Here is a 26,817-nt window from a genome sequence, read left to right as displayed (position 1 = left end):
AGCAGCCTTGATGCTGTGACCATCACAATTCATTCCCAGGCACTTTGCCTGAAGAGCTGCAGGGCCAGATCCTGCCCAGGGCTGTGTCCTGCCTGTGACTGTCCTTGTTAACACTCTCTGCTTCTCCTGCAGTTTGAAAGCTCTCTTCCCCACGGGTGGGCCCATCCGGGGCTGCATGAAGGGCCTGAAGGCTCTTGGCAAATACGTCGACCTGAAACGCATGAACACTGTGGGCGTCAGCTACGGGTGCACCTCAGACCTCCTGGTGAGCACCAAGCCCTGGCAGCCTGGCCAGTGTACTGGGGGAAGGGTCTGTCAGGGAAGGGGGACCCCCATGACAGGCCCCATCTCCCCTCATTCACAGAAAAACAAGCGTAAATCTCCCAAGTCCTCAGTGCAGAGGGGTCGTGGTGAGGTGCTTGCTCCACATGGTTGGCCGTAGCAAGAACCAGAACCAGCAAGGAACCAGAGCTCCTCACCCATCTCCCAGCACCCCAGCAAGGCCAGGGCCAGGCTCTCACCTTGCCTCTGTGCTGTCTCCCACAGGTTGCCCGCCATGTCAGTGTCCATGGCCATGGCTACCTGACCCTGGCTCTGACGGATGTCCCAGGGCTGAGGGACTTCTACAGTGGCTTCAGCTTCCAGACAAGCCAGCAGGAGGGGCTGCTCTACCACCACTCCACCCAGGTGGGCACCTGCAGTCCCAAATATCCCAGCAATGGGGTTGTTGGGAGTGTGCTGCTCCCCCTTGGGAAAGAGGGAATTTTGGTGGGGCCAGGATGTGAACCTGCAGTGAGATCTGTACCCTGAGCTCCTGAAGGGCAGTGGGGAAGTGGGCTCTTCCTTGAGGTTCAGCTGCTGAGCTGCTGGGTGATGCTGTCCACAGGAGGGGACGTGCCAAGTGTCCCTCCAGAGGGGCCAGCTGGCCTTGAACGTGCTGGGAAGTGAAGTCACCACTGACAGTGCCTATGCAGATGGCAGGGCCCACTACGTGGCCTTCTACAGCGATGCCCGTGGGTACGTGTCCTGCCGTGGGTGCTGCTGGGGGCTGGGGTGCCACAGCCACAGCTGACCCTGCTGCTATCCCCAGGGTCCGGCTGTACGTGGATGATGAGCTGCAGGACAGCAGGACAGGCCCCAGGCCCAGCCGGCGGCAGCGGCGCCAGGACGGGCGTCGGCTCTTCCAGCTCGGGGGGTCCCCAGACCCCGGTGCCCTCGGCAACCTCACCGGCTGCATCGGGAATGTCTTTGTCAAGCGGTGAGTGACTCCCTGACACTTCCACACAGCAGGGCTCAGCCTCTTCCCACCTCCCAGCTGGTGTGACAAGGACCTTTTCTCCCCTCCACGTTTAGCGTGTCAGAGCCACAGATGGTGGTGGACCTGCAGCAGAATGTGGAGAGCGTCAATGTCACCATGAGCTGTCCCTTGGGCGAGCAGTCACAGCAGCTCAGAGTCACTCCAAAGAAGGACAGGCGGAAACCCAAGGTACCACGGCTGCTGCCACAGCTCCTCACGTCCTCCTCCTCATCCTCCTCAGAAGGCACTGCTCAGCTCTGCTGGCACGTGCAGGGATGCTCCCCTCACTCCATTCCCTGGTGCACACTGTGTAGGTGCCGGGCAAGCCTGCGCCCAAGGGCCGCCGCCATGACCAGGAGGGGCTGTGCCAGCTGCAGCCCCGGCCCCACACAGCCAGGGGCACCTTCCGCTTCGGGGGCGCCCCGAGCAGCCGCTGGGAGTTCGATGAGATCCCAGCCTCCTTTGGGTTGAGGTGAGCCTTGCCCTGTGCCCATCCCATACAAACCCAGCTCTGGGATCATGGCCTGGAAGCACATGGAAGCAATTGCAGGAGAGCTGGGTGCTCCAATCACTGCCTGTCCCTGCAGGTCCCATTTCTCCCTGGAGGTGAAGCTGAACTCCTCCAGTGGGTTGCTCTTCTACGTGGAGGGCGAGCAGGGCTCCTCCATGGCTCTCTTCATCTCCAACGGGCGCTTTGTCTTCCTGGTGGATGTCGGCAGGCGCCGGCTGCAGCTCCGCAGCAAGGACAAGTACCGTGACCGGCGGTGGCACACGGTGAGCAGGGCATGGGCTTGGCAGGACCTCCCTGAACCATATCAGTGCCCCTGCAGGAGTTGGCTCAGTGCAGCCCTGCTCTGGGCATTGCTTCTCGATTGCACATGGGACACTGCAGTCCCAGGGGAGCAAAGGGGACAGCAAAATCACAGCCGGGGCTGGTTGAACCTCTGAGCTGAGGCCTCCCTTCCCTGGGCACCTCCCAGTCTGGGAATCCTCCATTTTGGCACTGACCTTTGCTCCTTGCAGGTCTTCTTCAGCAGAGACCAGAACCGGGCCCAGCTGGTCATCGATGGGCTGCGAGCCCAGAGTGCTACACTGGCCACCACGGGGCTCTTTGTAGCCCAGACCCCTTTGTATGTGGGAGGACTTCCAGCTGGAAAAGCCAAGGCTCACATACCGGTAAGGGTTTGGCAGCCCCATGGCATCACCCTCTCTTAGCCTGTTCCCCATCCCATGGCATCACCTCGTGCCTCCCAGCTGTGCCCCCTCTGTGCTCAGTGGCCTCTCCCCACAGGCTGCCTCGGCCTCCAGCTTTGATGGCTGCCTGAGGAACCCACAGCTGGACGGGAGGCCTCTGGGTCCCCCCTCACGCACCTTTGGGGTGACACCGTGCTACGTGGGCCCACTGGAGAGCGGCGTCTTCTTCGCCGCAGGCGACGGCTCCATCACCTTAGGTACCCCACTGAGGCCTGGGATGAGGAGGATCACATTCCATGGGAACCCACGTAGTCCTCTCCTCACCAATGGCATTTCTCTTCCAGCTGATGCAGTGATGACCGAGCAGGACTTGGAGGTGACACTGGAGGTCCATCCCCGCAGTGCCTCTGGCCTCATCTTCCACATAGGCACAAGGAGAACCCACCATCTCCTGCTCTACATGGAGAAGACCAAGGTACTGGGAGGGGCTTCCCCACAGGTTTTCAGAGGGGAGTGGGTGTCTCCTGCCTGTTCCTGTCAGTTCTCCAGCTCTGATGGGTTTGTCTCACTCCAGGTCACTGTGAGAGCAAGCACTGGGGCTGATGAGTTCTCAGCATCGGTGACACACCCAGCTCTCTGTGATGGGCAGTGGCACACCATTTCAGGTGAGGTGACAGCTCCCCTGTGCCTCTGCTCCAGCTCTGCTCAGCCCACATCTCCTAGAGGAGCTCAGGACAAGCCTAGGCTCTGCAATTTGAACCCTATCCCCCTGCTCCAACACTTAATTTGGGAGTTTGGAGGTGCCATGCAGTCTATTTCCTAATTAACAAGAATTCTTACCTGATTTTAGCACTGTCATCTCTGGTAGGCAGGAGAGACAAGTGGTTTTTCCACTCCGTGGAGCTGCTGGCAAGTGCCACAGGACTTGATCCATACTGGACTGTGTCCAGCTTAAAATAAAAGCCCAATTTGCTTTGGTGTCTAGTGTGTCCAGAGAGCTCCAAGCCCACAGCAGGGAGCAGGGATTGCAGGATTCATACCCGTATAGGAAACTCAGCCTTTAATGTAGCTGCCATTGAGCAAATGCTCTTTTGCAGCAAGCCCTTTTTGGGGTTACGGGCACAGCTGCAGCCCCATCTCACCACAGATCTATTTTAAATCTTCATCTTGTTCAGTCAGTGCTGAGTGAGGTTTTGGGGGAGATTGTCCAGACTCTGGGCATTTCCCAGGAGCCAGGCCAGCCCCTTGGACCTTCCCAGTAGTTTTGCTCTTGGCTCCAGCACTGGTTTAGGCTGGAGAGCAGAGGTGGGCTTGCTGCATGGGTACGGAAAAAGCACTGACTGTTGTTTTCTTTTGAAGTTACCAAATGGAAAAACATAATCCAGGTGGATGTGGACACAGAAAGCAACCACACAGTGGGACCCAGCCACTCTCCTGCACCCAGCACAAGGGCAACCTTCTCCCTGGGAGGGCTGCCAGGTGAGTCGAGAAAGATGTGCTCCAGGATAAAACACCCCAAGGACAAAGGAGATGCTATTCCTGGTGTGAGGAGAAGGTATTTAAGCCTTTGCCAGACTAATGCCTGCTTTTCATTGTTTCTTCTGCAGAGACAGACAAGGCCAGCACAGGGCTGCTGTTACCCCCCCTCCCTCACTACGTGGGCTGTGTCAGGAACCTGCTGATTAACCAGAGGCGCGTGGACCTGCCTGGAGCCGGGACTGCCCGGGGCTGGGTGGGCCTGAAGGGCTGCCCCGTGCTCTGAGTGCCACACCCACGGACAGCCTGAGGGACAGAACGCTGCTCAGGCCCTGGGTCACCACTCAGAGCACGGACCGTGCTCGGGCACACGTATCTCCAGTGACTGCAGGCACAAGTCTGGGCCAAAGAGGGGCCACAAATCCCACGGGAAGGAGGGCAGGGGAGGATGGTTGGGGAGAAGGGGGCACTTTGGGGATGTTTCATGAATAGAACCAAAAAGTTGGAGCGGGATGTGGCGACAGGTGAGTCTTTCCTGGGTCATCAAGGATCTGCAACAGGGCTGGTGCTGCCCTGTGGCTCGTGGTGGGAGCCTGGGCTGGAGCACAGGGCAGCCCTGCAGCACGTCCTGAATCCTGTTCCCTTCACCCCACACGTACAACACACATAGATTTAGTTCACTGAACACTTGAGGCTGTTAATAAATGTCACAGGCTGTCTGCTGATAAAGGCTGCAGGCAGTTTCTGTTTTATAATAAATGTAATTAGGACAAACTGGATTAATTCCATCAGCTTTGGGGTTTTATAAGCAAGGGTACATTTAACCTCTCCTCAAGGGCAGTCTCAGCTCACCTACTATTGCTATGCAAAGAGCTCTGCAAGGGGGAACTTGGACAAAATTCTGTTTGCAGAATTAGCATCTTCTTACCAGAGTAATTTATAAGAATCAAAAAAAGAACAGAATAGGCTGGGAGAACCACTGAGGGAAAGCAGAAAGGCACAACCGCCACTGGCTCTGCACTTGCATTCAGCACTGATAGTACACTGACAAAAGTCCTGTTGTGTGAAGCAAGAAACCATTGCTTGAAAGGGAACAGAAGGGTTATCTCCACATCTGGCCAGGTGTGTGGGGTGGCACCTGGTCCTCGCCCACCCTGGCTCCTGCTCAGCCTCCTCAGCCCTGCTGTAGTGCAGTCTCCACTTGAAGCAGCTTTTTTCTCCCAAGACACCCAGTTCACTCGTGCACTTACACGTCATATATATATTTGTGTGTGTATATATATCTCTGGCCACTTGGGGACAAAATCTTGCTTCTGAAATGGACTTGTAACTTATATCATTATATTGTGGGGTTTTTTTTTTATGAGGGGTAAATATTGTAAAATGGGTTTTTAACATGTCCATCTTAAATGTAATTATGACCTGTTTTTAAAGTTGTAGTATTAAAGATGGTCTTTGTAAATCACTGGTACATATTTTGGAGTCAAATAAAGTTTTGTGATACTTTACCTGGGGAGAGTAAGCATCAGGCTGATGAGCTAGAAGAGGGATAAGCAGCACTGTAGGAATGCTGTACAGATTGGAAGGAACAGTATGGCAGATAAAGAAAATTCCTTTATTTGTAGATTTATATAAGCATAATATGAAGTTAGTAATCCTACTGCAGTTGCTTAAGTTAGTATCTAGGAATATCTGTAAGGAAGAGCAAATAACTTAATCTAAACTCATATCTTCCTCTTCATCTTTCTTGTCCTTAGAGTCTCCTTCCTTTTGGTCTGACTTGACACTGTTCTGCATGGCTTTGGCAAAGGCTTCTACATCTAGAAGTTAAACACACAAGTTACTGCATTTCCTGGGCTGGAACTTGTTGTCCACACAAGGTTAAAGTTTCATTACTTAGAAACCAAACAGTTGCTTTAGCATGAATTAGCAGGGAGGAAAATTTTAAACAATAGTAACACACATCCAGATCTCTCTGACACAGCATTTTATGCACCTTAATTGTTCCTGGGCATCCCAAGACCAGAATTCTTGCAGTAATAGGAGGGATGCTAAAAGCTCATTGGGGAAAAGGGATACCCCAGAGTTGGCCCTGTGTGTGTTCACTGATTTCAGATGAACTATTAGACTCTCACAAGAAAGGCATTCCTTTCAAGGTGACTGTGACACCTCCAGAGTCTTTTGCATTTCTAGCAAGAAAACAAAGCCAACACAACTCTGCAGAACCCCAACTTCTCTCATTGCACATCACACCTCACTCTGTCTGTTGGGAACACCTGTCCCACCTGCCTTTTCCTTGTACCATCACTGCAAGAGTCACCTTGCAGACTCAAGACTCTCAGAGAGGGAGAGTTAGAGAGAAGCTGATCCTTGCACCCCACATTCAGTGGTTGTGTGCAGTGCCAACACCCCCAACAACCCCCTCTCTCTGCTCCCACCAGCATCAGCACTCACCGCCTTTATTTGCTGCATCTACTGCCTCTGCAGGTAGCCCAAACTGGCTCATGAGTGGGCCCAGCTGTCCTGAAGCTAAAGCAGCACTGAACATGCTCAAAGCCTGTGGATTGGAGTCAACAGCATCAAAATAAAGTTTACATCATGTTCCTGCAGCAATAACCCCAGGAGAAGAGCAGTCCTGTCAAGGCAGGGCTTGGGAACAGATATGCAATAAAGTAATCATCAATTGCATGTCTCTCACTTCCTTTTTTCTGCATCGAAGTTGCTACAGTTTAGTTTTTAACAGTCATTTAAGCTACTGAAATTTTGCAAGTTGACAAATTTTTCAATCAATTGGTGTAAATTACTAGTTTAGATTGGTCTATAAGACACCAGCTTTTATCACAGCAAGTGTCCTGCAATTAAGGACTGGTGTTCCAAGGGATGTAGTGTAGGAACTGTGATCATCTCCTCCTTTAAGTCACCTGAAATTGCCTTTAAGAAGCCATTTGGTGAAAGGGAATAATGAATTTGCTATTACTCTTGTCATTTGCCAGGGAGCACTTAGAGTAAAGAGAAAAGGTAAAGCCCAACTCCAAAAAAAGTAAAAACCATTCCCATCTGCCCTTGAGTGACTGCAAAAGAACTAGTGCACCATTAAACCATGTCCCTCCTCCTTTCCACTTCTACTGAGCAACTCTGAACAGTGCCAGGAACCTGGAAAAGCAGGGCAAGGTGCATCAGGAGGATGGGAAGGAGAAGTGCACTTCCCCCCAGAGCCAGCATCTACCTGCTGGAACTGAGGAGACGTCAGGGTGTTCTGGATCTCTTCTGCAGTCTGGGGCAGTGATTCCCCTGAGGGAAGGTAAGGCATCAATCGCTCCTGAACTTCAGCATTGGCCAGGATGGGAGCCATGATCTCAGGAGTCAGAACAGCTGCCAGGTCCACTAGGAGAAAACAAAGGGTTGGTCATTAGACTACACCCAAACCCCCGTATTTTTTTGCCATGTAAATCAAATGATCTAGTCAGGGTCTGAGTATTGAAACTTCTTAGCACACTGCCACCATCTTTTCTTCCTCTCAGTTTTGGAGTGAGAATAAGCCTCCTGAAGCAGTGAAAACCAGCACTGAATTTAAAAAAAAAAAAAAAAAAAAAAAAAAAAAAAAAAAAAAACAAAAACCACCACACCAAAAAACAGGAACAAAAAATTAAGAGACCTTTCAAACCAATGTGGAACAGGACAGGACAGTAAAACAGCTCCAAAGGACTCCTGGATCCAGCAGCTGCCTGGTCAGAGCACTGTTACCTTGCTGTCCTCCTGCTCCAGATGGCACATTCATAGTAGCTAAAATGTTCTGAAGGTCACTCAATTGAATGGGCTGTGTTGGGCTGGTGGCTGAGCTGGTTCCATTACCCGAGCTGGGAACGGGGCTGGGGCTGGTCACGGAGGCGGCCGCAGGAACAGACGGGGCGGGCGTTACACGGGTGGAAGAAGTGGTGGAAGATGGAGTCACTGCAGCCGACTGGCTGCGAGAGCTGGGCGAGAGAATTAGATAATTAAACCCCTGCAAAAACCTCTTGTATTCTGAAGAGCTTCTTTTCAAACCCTTACAATATGAAAAACTCCTAACTCATTTTACAGAGGTAATAAGCAGCCTTGATTCCCACCATACCCCCTATTCAATAAGCCATGATTCCTCCCATAGCAGTGGCAAGTTAACATCACAATACCCCTGCAGTCCTCGGGCAGACCAGGCCTCCTACCTTGATGATGAACTGCTGGTTGGGGGTCCCCCACTCCCGAGCAGACTGGCCAGCCCAGGCCCCGTCAGTGCGCCCAGCCCACCTTCCGTAAACATAAAAGAGGAACAGGTTTAGACGTTTGTTTCTTCAGGGGTTTCTGCACCTCTCTTCTCTGGAGAGGCTGCTCTTGTACCTGAAAGGTTTTAGTTGCTAAAATAGAGGAGGGGGTGAAAGAGCCCGACCCACCCTCCCATCCCCTTCTGTAAATTAACAGAATCTTCTTTTCTGATCTTGCATCCCCATTAGAGAGCTGAACATCTCAGAAATGACTCAATTTCTAGGTGTACACAAGGATGAAGTTACTCCAGTTTGTGCCACGCGTACATCATGGTAACACAGCCCTCTCCTCTTATCTGCTACACCAAAAATCCAACTCTTCTATGAACTTTAAAACCAAGGCCCTCAGCAGAAGATCTCAGAGGCGTCTTTGAGTCGCCACCACTCTCCTCACAGACCAGGGGTTTGCAGCTTCAAACCTAATGCAGAGATGCAGCAACAGAATCAGCCAAGCTGTTAAACACTTCACAGGCAAAGGAAGGACAGCTCCACACACCAAGTGCTCTCAGGGGAGCAGCCAGCAGGAAACCAACACCCCTATGCCAAAAACACCAGAATCAGCCTCCATCACACATCCCAACTACTGAGGAGTTATTGCAGGGTTAAGAACCTCAGCTGGAAAAAGGCCTGGCTGCTGGCCCCTCTGGTGTTGTCAGGAACTTGACTGTTCCCCCACAACCCCTCTGAGCCACATCAGCCAAACACCCCATTTCCCATCAGCAGTTCCTCACACCACACCTGATTATACACACAAAGCACCTGCGTTTCTCACCCACCTCTGGGAGCACCTGGGAACAGAGGACAGAAGAAGAGTGCCCAGAGAGCAAACCCATGGCCAACTGCAGCTGCAGACCCTGTGGGTCAGAGTGAGCCCCTGCCAGACCCTCCTTGTACAGGAACAATCCCATGGAACCAACACTTCCTTCACTCATCCCAGAGCTTCCCCAGCAGGCAGGCACAGCAGGTGAAGCTCACCTGGCTGCACCACACAAAGCTCTGCTCCATTTCACAGTAAAAGTGACCCAGGAGCAAGAGAGCTCCTTTGGAGCTCAGCAGAGCCCCAAGAGATGCAAACCAGATGTGAAGAAGACGACACTCCCAAGGGAAATGATCCCCAGGGATTCACCACAACCACTGTTTGCAGCAGCAAGCAGATGGTTCTCTTTATGTTACATGTCAATCTGGCTTATGGCTGGATGTAAAGGCAAGGAAAGAAGAATTGCTGAGGAAAAGTGCTGAGAAAAGGAGGACAGTCTCAGGATTATCTGAAGCTTCAAGAGGAAGATCTTTTCCAAACACATCCTAAAAGGCCAGATTTTTCCTACACTAACATGAGATTTGCATCTGAACATCCCACCAATATGAGACTTGCATCTGAAGCTAAAAAGACACCAGCCAGATCCACAAAAATGGACTTTAGAGGTTAAGCACAGAACCTTTGTCACTGCCATCTGTGTTCCTTTGCCTATTTGCCCTCAAGGGTCTGACCTGTCAGAAAATGCTCCTGGAGCATGGATAGCATTGAGAACAGACCACAGCAGGGACTCCAACACAGCCCTCAGCCCCTTCAGAAACCAGAGATTCCAGGTCTGCCCAGGAGAGAGAGCCCTGCCCTGAGCCTTGTCCCTCTGACTGGGGAGTGCTGTGGGGTGGGACCATTCCGACCTTCCTCTTGAACTCTTTCTACTTTGCACACAAATATTCACTGAATCAGAGACAACACAAGCAATTCCACAGCTTAGTAACCAGCACATTCACCAGGAACAAATCACTGGTTTTCAGCCCTTGCTCCAGTGAATATTTAGGAAGAAGAAGAAGGAGTAGAAAAAAACAAGGGAAAAAAAGCAGACGATTCAGTGCAGCAAGGAGCAGAACAATGGTTCCTTGCAGATCAAGCCCTGAGATGAGTGCTGTGGAGAATCTGGTACCCTTTTTCTGCCCCTGAGCTCATCTCTGAGGCAGGGCCTTGCCTTCTCACGAGAAAGAAGTGCTATTGAGATCAATAGCACTACTTGAAAATATTGTCAGGTAAGATGTAACCTGGCAGGAGAAAATACCATTTTGGCATAAAGATATTAAAGCATTTTACCAAGTCCTCCTAAGCCCGTTGGTCCGATCAGCTGCATGAGCTGGTTATGGCTCATGTTTCCAAGAAGGCTTTGCAAGCCACCCTCACCTAAAAACAAAAACATTCTGAAACACAACATATTCACATAGGTTTTTTTTCACAGCACTCCGGCTCAAACAGCAGGAGATTAATTGGCATCACATTGTGTATGGAAAAACAGTTTCAAGTGTTTACTGATTCATGATCTTCATAAAAGATAAATGTAACTCGGCTTCATAAAGAGGTAAGACTCCAGAGAATCTACTGGAAACAAAGAGACTTCTCCTGGCAGTCTTAACTTTCAGCCTACACCTATTTTAGCAACACAGTTTATTCTGCTAAAAGCATGTTTACACTTCTGGTATTAACAATGTCCCCAGCTCACCCTCCACAGCCATCAGGGATTTCTTCCTAGGGAACTCTAGGGGCTTAGTCTAGATGTAAATTTAAAAAAAAAATAAAAATAAAAGCCTCTGACATGAAGGAGCAGAGAATGGACTGTACCTCCTAGTGCTGAGAGCTCGTGGCCTCCGCTGGCATTCCCACCCAGTGCCCCTGGCATGGGGGGATTGTTGAGATATTCATTCACCTTACGGCAGTGCTCCTCATCCTTGTCTGTCTTCGGCTCCTGCAAGAGAATTGCTCTTGGTATGAGTCATACTGGGGGTATTTTGATCCAAGACCTTTGTCAGTGGCTTCCCACAAACCTGCATCCAGAAGAAGAGTCGTTTTGATCCTGCCTTGAACTTCAATACATACACACGGCCTGTGGTGCACTGTGGGACTCTCTTGAACTCACAGTCATCAGGAAAAATAATCAAATCCTGGAAAGTGTGTCAGGAGAAACAAATGTTTGAGAAAATACATTGATATTCCTTTTCACCTCCCAAATCCTTCTGCCCTCCTCCACAAACTTTCTTCCATCTGCTCCTCAGAACAGAGAGGATGTGGGAGTGCAGGTGTCAGTGATATTCTCACCCTAATTTGTCCTGGAGGAGCTCTTTCTGCAGTGCAAGCAGATCAGAACATGACACACCACCTCAGCATTGAAACATGAGCTCATACTCACATCCTCCACGTTGCCCGAAGTCCTGTCCTTCCAGCAGAAGTGAATGAGGGAATCATCAGTTTGCTGGATGTAAACAAGGCCTTTTCTCTTGTCTGGAGTTACAGTGCTGCCTTTCAGGGACATCTTCCCTGCCCGAAATTCCACCAGGTATTTGCTCGAGGAGCCACGAGAGCCTGGCACCAGGCTCGGAAATAACGCACCTGAAGACATCCTGGAAGAGAGAGAGCAGCAGGTGTGATGAGAAACCTTCCCATATCCTCTCTTCCCAACATCAAATTTCAACCTTTACCAGGTGGCTTCACAAAAACAATGTGTCCCGCTGCCTGTAGAATTCCAGGGCGATTCAACTGAGCTAAAGTAGAACCCTGGATGAAGACAGGAGGCTCTACAGCTCTCCACTAATAAAGGACAGCCTGTGTGCTGAGCCACTTGAAAATGAAGCCACCATCCCCCGGCGCTTCCTTCTTCAGTTCGAACCGTGGTTCAAAGCAGGAAGCCCTGCTGAATCTTCAGACTGCGGCTCCAGCACCCCCGCAGAGCCCCAGAGCCTGCCCCGCGCTCCGCTGACCCTCACGGTGACCCCGGCCCCCCTCGCACACGGACCGACCCGCGGCCATGGCGGCGATGCCGGGCCCGGCCGGCCCTAAGGGACCATTCCCGGGGTCGCGCAGCGCTCACAGCCCAGCCGGGCCCGGCCCCGCCGCCAGGCAAGAGTCGGAGCCGAGCCGGGACAGGGGGGGTTCGCGGCCCGGCCCGGGCAACCCCCCCCTCACCCGCCCAGAGGCCGCGAGTTTCTGCCGGGCTCCCCGAGGCCACCGTGCCCCCTTCCCCCCGGCTTCCCCCGACAGGAGACTCCCAGCCCGGCCGCCGCTGGGCGCGCAGTCCCGGGGGTGCCGCGGCGGGTCCCGGCCGGTACCTTCAGCCTCCTCCTCCTCCTCCGCCGCCGCCTCAGCTCTTCCTGCCCCGCACGCCGGAACCCCGCCCCGCGCGGGGCGCGCGCCGCCGCGGCTCCGCGCTATTGGCTGGTGCGGCTGTCAATCAAACGGGGCGGGGCGAAGCGCCCCTGCTGTGTCACGGAACATGGCGGCGCTCCCCCTCACCCCCCACACCCCTCATGACCCCTGAGCCCCCGTCCCATCCCTCAGCCCAGCACAGCCCAGGGCCAGCGCGCCTCCAACGCCTTTGGTTGGTTATTACAAAAATTAAAGCCTTCCGCGGAATGGCCAAAGCCCGAGTTGCCTTACAGTGTATTTCAGTATTGCCTCCCTGACCCAAATCGCAGGTGTTTTCAGAGCCGGCGGTGTGGGGCCCGTCCAACACAGGCGTGATCCCAACAGCAGCGCCAAGTGAAGACTCTTGCGTTTGTTTTTTAAAAGCAGTTTTGGGCAAAAAGTTTACTGGGAAATTGCTTTTAATTATTAGACAAGAATAAACAGTTCTCATTAGTTTTCTTCTCTTTTGAATGATCTAGGACAGATGGTTCCTGCCCCCATTAAGGGGGTCAAAGAGTTCTATAAATGCTGGATGTGTGAAAAGCTGCTCCCCATTTACAGCAGGACATCACCTCCGAGATACAATCGCTGTGCAGCGACTACCAAGTCACCAGAAGTCCCCTCTCTCCCAGCCCCAGCCCCAGCCCCAGCCCACACTCGGCCTCTCCATCACCACACCAGGGTGATGAGGTCTCAGTGCTGGGAGCGCTCCCAGGGCTCTTCCCGCTGACAATTCCCGGCCACCGCAGGTTTCGGATCCGGCACCAGGCAGCCCTCGCTGTCCTGCACCCCCAACCACCCCACGGACTGCAGGGCAAAGGGGTGAGGAACAGAGTCCACCACGGCTGGACACCTCCGCCCAGGGCTGCAGGTGGCCAAAGCTCCAATTTAAATCATCTTTGTCCAGTGAACGTCACACTGAAATCAAGGCACAGCCCCAGAGTCCTCCTGCCCCCCTCCACCAGCTGCTCTGTACGGGTCTCACAAAAATCTCTGTCACCATCCAGAGGCCCAAAGGGTATTTATTAAGTATTTATTATAATTTCTTTCTAGCTGGTTTCTCTATGTAGCTGTATTAACATATACTAACACAGTTATCTTATATACAGTGTTTAATCAAGTTATAAAAGTGACATTCTTTCAAAAGGTGCAAAGTTATTAATGTTTTGACACGTAAACTACTGAGGCGAGATCTGCATCGAAAGTAAAAACTTCTGGACTTTGAGAGCATTAGGAATGCCAGGGCTGGCCAAGCAGAGCCGTGTTGGCAGCGCAGGGAAAAGGGTTCTGAAAGTGTTGCCAATGAAGAACAATAAATTAGAAGAATGGGTTCGGAATTAATCTGAAATTTTACTGAAAACTTCAGACTAAAGGAAAAGGAGATGGGGGTGAAGATGTAACTAATGAAGTGCTCTTACATTGGAAGTGTTCCCAGTTTCTTTTTATATCCCATGAAGATTCTATACTGAAGTTTGGATTAAACACGTTGATACAATTGTTTCATGCTTTCACGTAATGACAAGGCTTTAGGTCTTTGAATTTTAAATCCTGGCTTAGACAAAAGGGATGCTACCCTGTACACCTCCTCTTAGAACATCTGTACAGTTTTTTTCCATTCAGGCAGATTCTATTTATATGCATTGTTTTAAAAACATCACTCCAGCATTGAACAATTGTAATTAAAGCAAGTTTTAAATTCCCACTGGTCTAATACGTGACTCCTTTCAATCCTCACCTAACAAAAAATTCCCTATGGCACGTGCAGTGAGTTTGGAAAGGGGTTAACAACGCCTGACACTGTCATTAAAGCTCAGGGTTTTTATCAAAACTATTTTTATGCTGCTCCCTGTGGATCAGCAGTGCCTTTTCAGAAGTATCTGTGCCTGTACTAGGAACAAACACAACCCCACTGTGCCACTAAGTCCAGCTCAAGCTCTGAGGATTCCCATCAACACAAGGTACAAATTGTGGCAACAGAATCAAGTTGCCATGAACAAGATTCAGACTGTGCCCTTCCTTACTGCCTTGAAGTTTTACAGCTTCTCTTATTTTTCCAATGAAGACAACTAAATTTCCCCCAAATTTAATCTAATTGTTGTCAACATGATTTGATAGAAGAATTTCTTTATGAATGTGTTCATTTTCTTTTGCTTTTTAATCCTGTGGTTGAGAGAGAAACACTTCAAAAAATCTACTTCCTGGATGAAATCACAGCTGTTTTGGACACAAATCAGACCAGTTCTTTCTTGAATTCTTCATGTTGCTGGCACTCAACACCAACAATTTCTAAATTACTGTAAACTTCACAGCAGCACAGCCTCGCCTGGTTACTCAATTAAAAAACTTTCATAAAAGAAGCAGCAACAATAGGATTAGTTTTAATTATTGGACCTATTTTTTCAAGCCTCTCTCCCCACCCTGGCCTCTGAAATGTACCACTTGAAAGAAAATGAATGCATCAGTTCAGTAATTGATTATTTCCCATATTATGTGGCTTTGATGGTTTGATATGGAAAAAAAAAAAAAATAAAATCCCACTTTTTGACATCACGTGCTCACAGGAAACTTGTAATAGGTATAACTCTGCCAAAGCTTTAAATTGATTCTGCTTTTTCACAACATACAAAACAGACGTGACCTAATAATGAGAAACATGCAAACCAAAACTTCCCCAAAACATGAACCTGTGTGGATACACACACGGAAGTGTTTCCAAAGGAAAGTTTAGTCTAGAAGCACACACAGTGCCAAAGCTGCCAAAGGTAGTGCAGAAGAGTTAAGCCTCCAAGTGGTAGCAAGCAGTATATTATTGTACATTGGAACCACCTCGACATTCCTGCTATTGCTTCCAAAGCTTCTCCTATGATAAGAACAGCATTTGACCTCAGGAAAAGCACGTTTTGGGTGTGCCCTTCCCTTTTCCTAATGTTTGCTCTATGGGATTTATCACAGGTATACAGTTTAATGCTCACAGTGTCCCAAAGTTGTGAAGACTCTGTAACAGACAACTACAGTGTGAGAGGCTCAGGGCTGGGTTTTGTGTCCTGAGTCTCTCAGTTATGGAATTGTTGAGAGGGGGCCAGGAGCTCCTGTCCCCAGGGAATGCTACATACAGTACGGGGAGTGTGACAGGACTGGGTTTGATCCTGTTGGTGCCGTGTTGGCTTTTCATCCCTGCTCCGAGTGCCAAAAAACTTCAGCTTCTTCGCTATTGTACTAAGTAACAAGGATATTATCTCTATTTTATTTAAGTTAAGTAGTTTTCAAGGATGTTATGTGCTCTACGGATACAGCGTATCCTCCTGCCAGAGAAACTAGGGGAGGAAATGGAGAACCAAAGGTCCCTCTGAAAATTAGTGAAAACTTTATGATTTCAGGTGCAGCTTTACGGAATGAGCGCAACAGTATTTAAATATTTGGCAATCCAACATTAGTGATAATTAAATCATTGATTGTTGACTGATAGAATTTCTGTTAAAATTTACTTAGAAAAGCTGGTTTTTGCTATCAACAAAACCAGAGTAACTGGCTTGGAATGAAATCTAGTAACTAGATGTCCGGATGAGATGAGCAATTGGTTCTGGAATTTCAGTATATGTCTGGACAGTCTGAGAAATTTCTATCAAAATAGCCACCTGAGTACAGCCAATCTGGAGTCCCAGTGTAGGGGTTAGTGCCTTGATGAAACCATCTGTAACACAAAAAAGAAAAAGGAGAGAAACAATAAAAGAAAAAAGCAAACAGAATGAACAGTTATTAACATGAAAAAAAAAAACAACCCCTAGTGTTGCTTCTTTCACAAAACGTTCTAAAAATATACTGGTATTTCTTATAAAAATAATTCTCAGGAAATATTCTGAACATGAAAATCATTGAACTTCCTACACTTCCTTGCCTTGTAGAACACCTTTTATTTTAGCACAAAGGAGTATGAAATGGATTTTAAAATTTCTGTCCTATTCCAAGTAAAAGCAACATTAACACTCTAGATTATATATATTAATTTTTACTTTAAAAGAATGCCAAATCAGTTACACAATCATTTTGGAAATCTGTCCCAAGAGGAAACAGTTTCTGTTCTTTGGAGCTGTGCCCTGCCCAGAACATCAACAGCTGCTCATTTTTTAGCCATGTTAACCAAAACCAATTTTATATTCTCTGGAAGAGATTTTTCAAGGCACTAACTGGAACTAATCTGTAGCTACTCCTCCAGGCTTTGGGAAAAGAATGCTTTCTCTTCTGAATTTCATAAAATCACGGAGCATCCCAAAGTTCTTGCCTTTGAAGGAAGCAACTGCAGTGACTGGCCATGAGCACACACTTGACTGCAAAGCACTGGCAGCTGTGAAAAGCACCCTGTGGGAGCAGCAGCCAAATCACTCATCACTCCCTGATGCACTCTGTGACTCAGAAATCACTTGAATATGCAATCAAAAGAGCAATTTCTGAAGTATCCAAGCCAAGAAAGCCAAAGAGTTTGGAAATAAAAGGCCCTAGAGGGCCACAATGTCTTGCTCAACTACCAAAAACTGGACAGGAATTGGTTAAAGGAGATGACACTTAATATTTTATCATCCATTCTAACAAAAAAATGACCTCTGTAGATTTAAAAAAAAAAAAAAAAAAAAATCCAGCATTACCACAGTAGTTAATTATGAAAGATTTCAGCATTTATTATTAGGTAATTTGTCCAGGACAGACTTATCAGCAATTTTGGCTTCCACCTACATACTTAATTGTTGACTCAGCAATGCTTTAAGTGACACTACAAATTGTGCTGTCATGGAAGCAATCAGACATGTGCTGTCCTGAATAAAAACAATTCAAGCAATGTACCCAACTATTCCAAGCTTAAACAAACTCCTCCTTCCCCGCCCCTTACCGTGTGTGCCACTCCACCTCGTCTTTTGCACGCTCCTTGCGAGCAGCTCTTTGTTTCTCTTCTAATCTCTCCTTCTCTTTGCTTGCCACATCTAGCCAGTGTTTCAAAGAGAAATTGGTAATTTAGCAAAAAAGAAACAAAAATGCAGAAAACACAGGAAAGATCAGAGAAATTATAAATAGAGTTCATTTAAGCCTGAGAAAGCATTTGCTTTACACAGTCTTCAGCAACAAAAACCTAAAACTCATTTCAGAAAAGTTGCTGAACTGAAATGTTGGTGTTTTATCTCTCAGAAGCAGTGCACTGAGACAGCAGGGAAGAGCTCAGATTAGGCATAATAGAGAGGGTGATTTTTTCACTATTTGGCCATGTGTTTCCTCTGAACAAACACCAGAGCAGCAGAGCACGTCTGCTCACCACATGTCTCTCCAGACAAACTCCAGAGCAAGGCGAGCACATTTACAGCTCCTCCCAAGCTAGCAAACACATCATAACACAGGACAGCAGCCCTGGGATCCACCCGGGATGCATCTGCTCTCCCAGGATTTTCTGGGAGAAAACAGACATCATACACCTCTCAAAAGCATCTTCGGTGCACAGGATGAAAAAGAGTTAAGGCTGCTGTGGGAATGAGAAACTGAAGACTGTTTCCTGCATTGATGTCCCTTCAGCCACCCCTCCCAAAACTCCCTCATGTGGCAGTATTTCCTCCAACCAACACATACCCATGTTCCCGTTCTCCATGTTCCTGATGTCCGGCCGTAGCCGGCAGTCGGTGGGAGCCAAAATCGCTTCCATGCCCTTTTCCAGCTCGTTGAGGCTCACAGCAAAACTGGTGAAATTGTACATCTGAAAAGCAAGTTAAAGGGAACACACAAGTTATTCCAGCAAAGCAGTGCTGGCTTCCCTACAATGAATGGATATAACAAAACTCCCAAGGGAAATTGCTGAGTCAAACCCCTACTGGCTGCCCTGAAGGCAAGGTTAGGTTCACACAACACCAGCTGAATTTTTTGTTGGAGGGGAGGAACAAGAAAGGGCAGATGGGGATAGAAGTCACAGCTTTCATTTTGTAAGCAGCCTTTCTTGTGAGGATTAAGACAGATTTTCTACAATAATGATATTTAGCATCACGACTTTTAGGAAAAAGCAGAACAAAACAAAACCACCCACACCTAAAAGAACAAAAAGTCCTTCTGAAACTATGGAAATTAATATCCAGCTGTCCAGTTACTGCACCCTGTGGCAGCTTGTCTTGGAACAGCAGGGCCAGCAGAAGGGAATGTGTATCCATATTTTAGCCACTCATTGCAAAGATCTCCCAGACAGGTAGGCCTAAGTCTCCAGATTCCCAGCTGCATTTGGAGCATGGATTCCTTGTGTCAGCTCAGACACAGCAGGGCTGCTTTCAGCACAGGACTGAAGCAGAGCTTGCTGGAGTGTAATTTCAGTGCAGAAAGAACTGCCAGAGCCTGGTCCTGTGCCAAGGAGTGACACTGCAACAAGGTTCCCTGCATCATTACTCATGTTCCCCTGGATCAGTCACCAGCAAGAGCAAGGCACAGGCTAATTGGAACAGTTACCTGTGATGAGTTTGGTGGCCTGCAGTTTATTCTCCAAAGCAATTTACTGCCTGGTATGAACTGCACTGTGTCTTGAACCTCTGGCATATCATCAGCCTCATCATTTTCAGATTTAATATCTTCTTCACTCTGAAACAGATAACATTTGGCAGAGGAACAAAGGAACACTGCATGGTTTAATCTAGAATTCTGAAGAATTTCTTCGCATTCAAGATACTGAACACTCCTGTACTTCTGCCTCATCCCTCCTGTTTGCTTTTCCTCACTCTGTGTACAGTGCCTCTCATTTTTATCATGTCTTGCTCCTGATATCCCTGAATAGTCTCCCAACACTTAAACAAAGCTCGAATATCTGTTTTAAAAAAATCAGTAATAGTAATAATAGTAAACTAATGACTTTCAGAAGTGTTTTCTCCAGCTTCCCTTCTATCCCATACCACAGCTTAATTCCACCTCACATGACCATTATTCCTTCAGGTGCAAATGAGCCAAGACTGAAATTCAAACCAGTTCCCAAGTTAGTTCTTAAGTCATAAATACGGCACACCTGTTTTTGGATATTGCTTCATCATTTGCAAAACATTCGGATGTGTGGTTAAAAAAAGACAGGCCCTTGTTTCAGTCTGATCCAGACTCCAATCACAGTTATCACTGCCAGTTTTCTTACTGTGAAGACTGTGTCTTTAGGTCTATAAATACAGTGACTTTCCTTCAAAGTTCCTTTGTCACCAGCTGCACTGCTCTGCTGCACATAGAAAACTCCAGTGGTTCAGGGGGTTGCTCTCAGAATTTGAGAGAATCTGACTGTTGCAGGACACAGACAGCAGCACTGTGGAATTTTAGAGGATTTGACCACAAGAACCCATTTAAAACCACAACAACCAGAAGGGAAGTTTGAGGCAGTAACATTCTGGAGTGACAGTAACAGTTTTTCTCACTTCTACCCCCTTTCTATTTTCTTTCTGCCCTCTCTGACATAGCTCACTTGTTTCAATCAAAAATACCCTGCTACCTACTAGGTTAAACAGGGCCTGTTTTATACACTAGAAACCAGCTCCATATGGTTAAAAAGTCTAATTTCAATCATTTGGTTTGAGTATTCATTATTTAAAAAGACACTTCTAGGCTACTTTCCATGTCAACATCTGGTTTACTGTTAGACAGTTCCTCATCTAAATATAGTCTCAACAGGAAGGAAGGAAGGAAGGAAGGAAGGAAGGAAGGAAGGAAGGAAGGAAGGAAGGAAGGAAGGAAGGAAGGAAGGAAGGAAGGAAGGAAGGAAGGAAGGAAGGAAGGAAGGAAGGAAGGAAGGAAGGAAGGAAGGAAGGAAGGAAGGAAGGAAGGAAGGAAGGAAGGAAGGAAGGAAGGAAGGAAGGAAGGAAGGAAGGAAGGAAGGAAGGAAGGAAGGAAGGAAGGAAGGAAGGAAGGAAGGAAGGAAGGAAGGAAGGAAGGAAGGAAGGAAGGAAGGAAGGAGTTGATTTTCTTAAGATGAACAAAACCTTATTATTTTTTTAAAAAGAGTCAAAACATAAGCCTGTACCATGATGGAATCCAGAGCCAAAAGCAAGACCTGTTGTTGCTCTATTGTCTTCTGATGTGAATACTTTTAAAGTTTGAGCCTCTTAACATGAAGAGTGATTAGCTTCTGTTTAACTTCTCATTTTCAGTAACTGTTGATATAAGGAAACCCAAAGTCCTCTGCTGTAACAACAATATTTCCAGTTTTCCAGGTGACACTGAGGTTTTGGCAACAGTTTACCTGACACTGCTTACACACTAAGTAAAAACCCTGCATGTTTCCAGATCTCTTTGTTCTGAAGATTTTCTGCATCATAAGTTCTGAACATCTGCATTATCAAAAAGCATATCTGACTTAAACAAAAGTATTACTGTTTTTACTGCCCAAATCCTAGTGTTTTCACTGCTGGAGTCAGCAGTAGAGCCATTTTCATTATTCAAGGACTGGACAACATCAGCTTGGGAGATGATATTTGATAATTCCTCTGACCAATCTCTAGCAGACACCATTCCTACAAGCTCTCCTCCATGCCAGCAGCTCACACCACAGTCTGCAAAGCTCCAAGTGCCTTCTCACTGCCCCATCCAGCTCCTGCCAAATGACAGTTTTAACCCTTCATTCACCTAAGATGCTTTGATTTCCATTCCTGACATTTCAGAATCTTTTCTCCCTAGAGAATCCTTCACCTTACCGACTTCTTCTTCTGCTCACCACCTTTCTTCTCACTCTTCTTGTAGGTCTCGTACGTGGTGGGATCAGTGCACCACAAACATTCTGTCCACTTGCCATAGATCACACACAGCTTCTTCCTACTGCAGAGAGAGCAAAGGACACTGAGCTCTTCCTTCACACTGAGCCTGCTAAGCCAAGCCTTGCAGGCTCTGATCTATATTAAATACTCAGCTTCCTACATCACTGAATTTTATACTTCTATTTGCAGATTTCACAGAATCACAGAATGGGTGATTCTTAGAAAACACAGATGTTTGATAGGCAAAGTAAAGGTTTCAGCTCATTCCAGCTCTCCAGAAGAGATCCTTGTGGCAGTCACATGCTTTTGCCACTGTTAAATGAATGTGGGTACATCAAAGCCAATTATAATACAGATACTCAGAGTCACAAAACAGGTTTGGGTTAATTAAAAACTTCTAACAACCACATTCTCATTATTTTAAACTGAAGACTGGAATTATGACTGCACAATAGCAAATCATTTGCACCTACTCTGCATTTTCCCTTTAGTTCCAAAACCTGGACTGGGGAGTTTTTTTTAATAATGCTTAAAAATTATCATCCTGGAATCAAGGGCTTAATACTGACACAGAGAACAAAAACAGGTTACAAACTACATTGCTAGCAACTTTAAAGTCACATCACTCTGGTCACTATGCCAGCAAAAGAAGTGCCCCAGTGTTCAAAAACAGAGAGACCAAGAGGCTTTTATCACTTACTGCTTGTCCTGGATGTATCCCTCTACTCTGTGAAGCTCTTTCCCAAACAGTCCACAAGGTTTAAAATTAAGGACACATTTATCTCCAGTACTGTGGAGGAAATAAGCACATGCTTAGAGAAGCAAGCCCCTAAATACATCAGAACATTTATTTTACCTTATTAAGCTTTTTTAATATAGCTACAGTTAGCTGGTGGTTAGTTTTATATATATATATATAAAAAATTATTTTTATTTAACTATGGTTCATTATCTGACCAGGGCATTAAAAATGTTTAAAAATTCCACAGAACTAACAAGATTACAGGATTACAGATTACATTTTACAGATGCTATGAGAGGTATCAAACAGCAGCTTGTTGGATTGAAGCTCTCATTTACTGACAGAGCAATGTGTGCAGGAGTAATACTTCTCACAAAATTCCTCCCCTCATCATTTAGAAGGTAATTTATTTTATACAAGCAAAAAGCTTTGATACAGCAGGTGGCAAAGGAGTTGAAGTTCTCTAAGTTCATATTTCCCAACTCAGCAGTCATTTTTCTGTGCTGTGCCCTTAATTTAAGACATTCTCCATTATCTGAACTAAAAAAAGTGACAAACACCATGGAGGTCCAATCTGCCTCTGTCAACTATTCCATTTAATGGTTCTGGAGTTAAATTTAATTTCAGTTCTCTGGCAATGGGGCTGAATTTGGATGGGTAACTCACAAATGTAAAACCTTTGCTCTCCATAGGCCATCTGGCTTTGTGCCTTTTCATTAATAATATTATGACAGTAAGCCCAGGCCTAGGGAGAGTTTGCATTTGTCAGGAGAAGAAAAAAAAACAACCCCACCAAAAGACAAAAAAAAAACAAACCCACAAGACTTTGGAGCTACAAAACAAAGCTTCCTGACAAAACAAAAATCAAAATCTGCTCTGTAACACAAATGACCACATCAATCCCTACAGCCCCTGGGTCCATGATCAGCATTACCTGTGATTTACAATTTCTACCACTCCGTACTGTTCTAACCACAGTTTACCAATAATTACATTATGTACACAACAGGTTGGATTTGTCCATGTGTAAGCTTCATTGTGCCTGTCAAGGAAATAAGAGAAAGAAATCATTTTCTTGAGCTTGAGATGGAAACCTGTTTTCAATTCTGTTCATGACAGGGCAAAATATTTAGCACTCCTCTGAAGAGCCAGCACTCAGCTTCAAAACACAAGAGAAACAGACTCTTCTTTACAAGCCAACAATGTGTTGTATCCAAGCATTAGTGCAAATTAATAAAGTGATATTGCTTTTATTCCTCTCCCTTTTCACATAAGTTTTACAGTTGCTGTGCTTTGAATTACAAATTTCAGCCCAATATAAAGAGCAGTCCAGGAATTCATCTTGTTCATTTGCATTTTTAAAGTTTTAAGTGATAAAACATAGTATTTGCAGGAGAACCAGACTAACAAACTAATGCCCAACAGTGTGTTGCTGCAGCAGCAGTGAATTGCATAATTGGTTTCAACAAAAATGCCACAAGTTTTCTCATCAGTATTTGAGGCTTGTTCCAGTGCCACTGAAGGTAATTTTGGGGATGTGAGTGTTTTTTGCTTTTTTTCAGTTGCTTGTTTAACACCAGTGGAACACAACAGAACTATTGCAAGCTCCACAAACATGACATTTTAAAATTGAGTTCACTACAAAATTCCATCCCTTCTCCAAAAATTTACTAAGAGGAAGGAAAAATCCTAGAACTGATTTTCCCCTTGGTCCATTTTTGATTTATTTTTTTGGTTAAAAGCTTTCAAGGTGAGTTAACAGATTCTAAATCCTTAAAAGACATTATTCCATAAATTATCAAAAAGTTAAACAACAGGATTCCTGTTGTCACTATCAGAGTCAAAGCCATCTATTCACATTCATCTTGTAAGGGAAATACTGAAGTTACCTGGTAGAAAATCAATCAATCTTAGAAAAGCTTGTACACTCTGTTTTAACAGAAAATAAAGAAAAAGCAGTGCCCTCTGTAAAAAGTGTCTTGTACTTCTACTTCAGTGAGCATGGAGAGAACACTCCACTGTAATGTCCCCATCTCATCTGTCCACTAGAGCTTTTCCAGTACAGAGAAATAACAGATCATTGAAATCTCACTACTTCCCACAGCTCCTTTTCTTCAAGGAGTCTTTAGAACAATGACTGCTCTTCAGCTGGGGGAAAAAAATACCAGAATCCCTCAAATTCACCACCCAGCCTTTAAACATAGTTTTATTCCTGAACTATTCTGACACCAGAAGCTTTACAGAAGAAACCAAAACACACCACCAGGCACTTATGGTTAGGGCTGATGAATTGAAGCACATTTTGTGCTGGAGAAGAGAGGAAAAAGTGCCTCCTAATGCTCTGAAAAAGTCATGGTTAATATAAAGGCTCAATTTAATACTGACTCACAGCTTTGCTTCCCAAACAGCTCCTTGTTCTCTCAAGCCTTGAGCAGTTCTCAGACTCCTCAAAGCAACAGAATGGTCTGAATCACTACACTGAGAGGCTCAAAATTTTATTTCAACTTCTGCTGCTAACTTGAAGCAATTATTTAAAATAAATGCTTTAACTGCTCATATTCCAGTTTAAAACCTTGATTAGGCTCAGCAAGAATTTTAATAGTTTTCTACTGAAAGGCTCTCGAGGAACAAACATTATTTTGGTAACACCTGCATTCTGCACTAACATTCACAGTTACTTCTACACTCAGAAGAAATTTGCTTTATTTCCATCACCATTTCCCTCCAAGACCAGTTCATACTTTTATGAACTTTGGAATATTAGATGCCAACAGCTGAAAATTAAACTACTTCCAAAAAAAGTCAACGTTTGCTATGGGAGGCAAGTTGGTTTGTTATTGAAACCAAATGTCTAGAACTTTCTTAAATCAGCATTTCAAAACCACCTCAGAATTAGGTCTCAGAAAGGCTTTTATAAAAGCACCAAATGCAGAATACTTTATTTGCAGCTGTTCTACTGCGTCCTCATGTCCCACTTGGGAAAGCTCCAGGCTTTTTGTGCCACCAGGACACAAAACAACTCGTGGGACATCACGTAATTTATGAGAGACAAGCCTGGGAGCAATCTGGAGAGGCATCCTTGATTTTAGTAAGAAGCTGATCTTTCTCTGGAAGTGGCAATCCTGACAAGTTTCTCCTGCTCCCTTACCACACAGTTATTGTCAGAGGCAGCTCTTTCCACACAAACCACCCAAACCAATAGCAATACTGAAAACTGATATGAACATGAAGAGCCCAGTGAGAGAATCTTATCTCTACATTTAAATTTTACATGCTTTCACAGAACTAGCTTTCAATAGCTACCAACTTGTAAGAAATACTAATTTTCATGGTGGAAAAACTGGGTCAAATTGCTATGGAAGCATAATATAAATTAAAAAAAAAAACAGCTTTGAAATTAAGCAGTGAAAATTAACTTGTAAATCAATTCTTACAACCTGTTGAGCAAGGGATTTTTAGAAACCTCTGAAAAGCCAACTAGGTTATTACAATAAGTAAAAAGTTATTTACTTCTCATACTCACTTCAGAAGCTCCAAAGTAATTGTTCCCCGAGGTTCTGCTTCTATACTCTTCCCCCAGAATTTTAGTTTGGGATAGATTGATCCATGAAATATGAAGTCCTTATTGAGGCCTTCAGAATAAAATGCACTAATAGGTGGGTGGTGGCTGACTTGTTCAGATATAAACCTAAATCCTAAGTCCTCCCTGGCAACAACAAAAAAAGAGCATTAAACAGTAAGTTTATTTTTAATATTTTAAGAGAAAAGAGCTGATACTTTAAAAAGTGAAGTATTTTTAGATTAAGCTGAAGGTGAGACTTTTCCTTTTCTAGTTCCATGACACATTTACAATTAATGAAATTAAAGGATTTCTACTCTGAACACTTTCTTTTTATACCCAAAACCAGATTTCTACCCAGAAAGGCATCTGAAGAAGTTTCACTGAAATAACTCATGAAAATACAGAAACCCCTTGGGCAACATGAAAAGGTCAGACTGAAAATTCTTTGCTCTACTGTAGATGTATCACCCATTTCTTTGAGGAAGCTCAAAGTCCTTCAGACTAATTTCTCTATCTGACATGATCACCAAAACAATATTTAAATTAATTAATAACATCTGCTCAGGAAGTGTCTTTGGTGGAAGAACATAAACCAATTTATCTGGAAATAATTCACAGAATTACTCTGCCTAAACTTAGAAATGAAATTATTAACTTTTATAACAACTTCTCAGAAATTTTAAGATAGTTTGAGGAAAAGAACTTCAGCTATACTCAGAAATATATTTTAGTGGTATTTTACTACAACCAAAGCAGTGTGAGAGTCTGCTAACTCAAGAACACAAACAGCCCCAGCTCCCAATTTCAAGTAATTACTACCTGGTTAATTCATAGGTTTCTCCTAACAGTGGGTTAAATGGTTTGCCAGTTCTCTCCCACTGAGAAGCTACAGCAGAAACTGCAAAAGCAGCTACAGCCTGTAAGCAAATTAAGAACACATTGTTATGAGAATAGTGAACTAAAAAACTCTAAGTTAAATGTAATTTATTTGTTGCACATTCCAGTATTTATTATCCCAAAAAGGAATTACTTTATATTTCTTAAGGCAAAAACATCTGTAAGCCATAGTATAAATGACATAGGAGTGGAGAAATATAAGCACTTATTAAGAATCTCATTTCCAACAGGAATTACTGTCTGTGGTAAATTGTGCCAGATTACACTCTGCCTCACCTACTTCTAGCAGATTATCCTGGTTTTTTAAATCTACTTTCCCCCACTTTGACTGCCCCCCACCCTCAGCTCATTGGGAACAGAGCCTCACTCTCCTAGTGCCAGGTAGGAATTATTTCTAGCACAAATGAGACTTCTTGAACCAGGCCAGCAGGTTCAGGTGACACTGAGG

The 26,817-nt window shown here is 45.7% G+C and overlaps 3 protein-coding genes across 3 annotated transcripts in view; 1 reads left to right on the top strand and 2 right to left on the bottom strand.

The window, feature by feature from the left end:
- Positions 1–5,454, top strand: part of LAMA5 (laminin subunit alpha 5) — a gene marked incomplete at its 5' end in the record, with an annotated part of 86,392 nt that extends 80,938 nt beyond the window's left edge. The window contains 13 exons of the mRNA XM_083873175.1: positions 133–265; positions 547–687; positions 887–1,017; positions 1,091–1,258; positions 1,354–1,486; positions 1,612–1,769; positions 1,885–2,071; positions 2,321–2,473; positions 2,589–2,748; positions 2,836–2,966; positions 3,066–3,156; positions 3,851–3,970; positions 4,099–5,454. Coding sequence (XP_083729301.1) covers positions 133–265; positions 547–687; positions 887–1,017; positions 1,091–1,258; positions 1,354–1,486; positions 1,612–1,769; positions 1,885–2,071; positions 2,321–2,473; positions 2,589–2,748; positions 2,836–2,966; positions 3,066–3,156; positions 3,851–3,970; positions 4,099–4,253 — 1,861 coding nt within the window. The 3' untranslated portion in view covers positions 4,254–5,454. The remainder of the gene's footprint in view (positions 1–132; positions 266–546; positions 688–886; positions 1,018–1,090; positions 1,259–1,353; positions 1,487–1,611; positions 1,770–1,884; positions 2,072–2,320; positions 2,474–2,588; positions 2,749–2,835; positions 2,967–3,065; positions 3,157–3,850; positions 3,971–4,098) is intronic.
- Positions 5,455–5,563: 109 nt separating this feature from the next.
- On the bottom strand, positions 5,564–12,429 carry ADRM1 (ADRM1 26S proteasome ubiquitin receptor). The gene is made up of 10 exons (XM_083873500.1): positions 12,358–12,429; positions 11,442–11,652; positions 11,080–11,196; positions 10,877–11,000; positions 10,355–10,441; positions 8,170–8,251; positions 7,712–7,941; positions 7,194–7,351; positions 6,422–6,524; positions 5,564–5,787 (listed from the first exon to the last, which is right to left on the bottom strand). Exons 2-10 carry the CDS (start codon positions 11,649–11,651, stop codon positions 5,681–5,683), a joined length of 1,218 nt encoding a protein of 405 aa, XP_083729626.1. The 5' UTR covers position 11,652; positions 12,358–12,429; the 3' UTR covers positions 5,564–5,680.
- A 1,008-nt stretch (positions 12,430–13,437) lies between these two features.
- Positions 13,438–26,817, bottom strand: part of OSBPL2 (oxysterol binding protein like 2) — a 35,909-nt gene continuing 22,529 nt past the window's right edge. The window contains exons 7-15 of the mRNA XM_083872953.1: positions 26,292–26,389; positions 25,434–25,616; positions 22,845–22,952; positions 21,869–21,958; positions 21,109–21,229; positions 18,899–19,027; positions 18,041–18,164; positions 17,316–17,406; positions 13,438–16,124 (exon numbers count right to left, since the gene is read on the bottom strand). Of these exons, the coding sequence (XP_083729079.1) occupies positions 16,022–16,124; positions 17,316–17,406; positions 18,041–18,164; positions 18,899–19,027; positions 21,109–21,229; positions 21,869–21,958; positions 22,845–22,952; positions 25,434–25,616; positions 26,292–26,389 (1,047 nt within the window). The 3' untranslated portion in view covers positions 13,438–16,021. The remainder of the gene's footprint in view (positions 16,125–17,315; positions 17,407–18,040; positions 18,165–18,898; positions 19,028–21,108; positions 21,230–21,868; positions 21,959–22,844; positions 22,953–25,433; positions 25,617–26,291; positions 26,390–26,817) is intronic.

The sequence above is a fragment of the Zosterops lateralis genome, assembly GCF_965231275.1.
Source record: "Zosterops lateralis genome assembly, chromosome: 16".
Classification (NCBI taxonomy): domain Eukaryota; kingdom Metazoa; phylum Chordata; class Aves; order Passeriformes; family Zosteropidae; genus Zosterops; species Zosterops lateralis.
The sequence above is the reverse complement of the archived record's forward strand: the minus strand, read 5'-3'. Positions and strand labels throughout refer to the sequence as shown.

Excerpts from the sequence above, each read along its gene's own strand:
- ADRM1 (XM_083873500.1), bottom strand. The coding sequence starts at position 11,651 with ATGTCTTCAGGTGCGTTATTTCCGAGCCTGGTGCCAGGCTCTCGTGGC. Across the intron at positions 11,001-11,079 it reads GACTCTTCTTCTGGATGCAG|GAGCCGAAGACAGACAAGGA; the intron begins GTTTGTGGGAAG and ends ATTCTCTTGCAG. Across the intron at positions 7,942-8,169 it reads ACCAGCAGTTCATCATCAAG|CTCTCGCAGCCAGTCGGCTG; the intron begins GTAGGAGGCCTG and ends TCTCTCGCCCAG.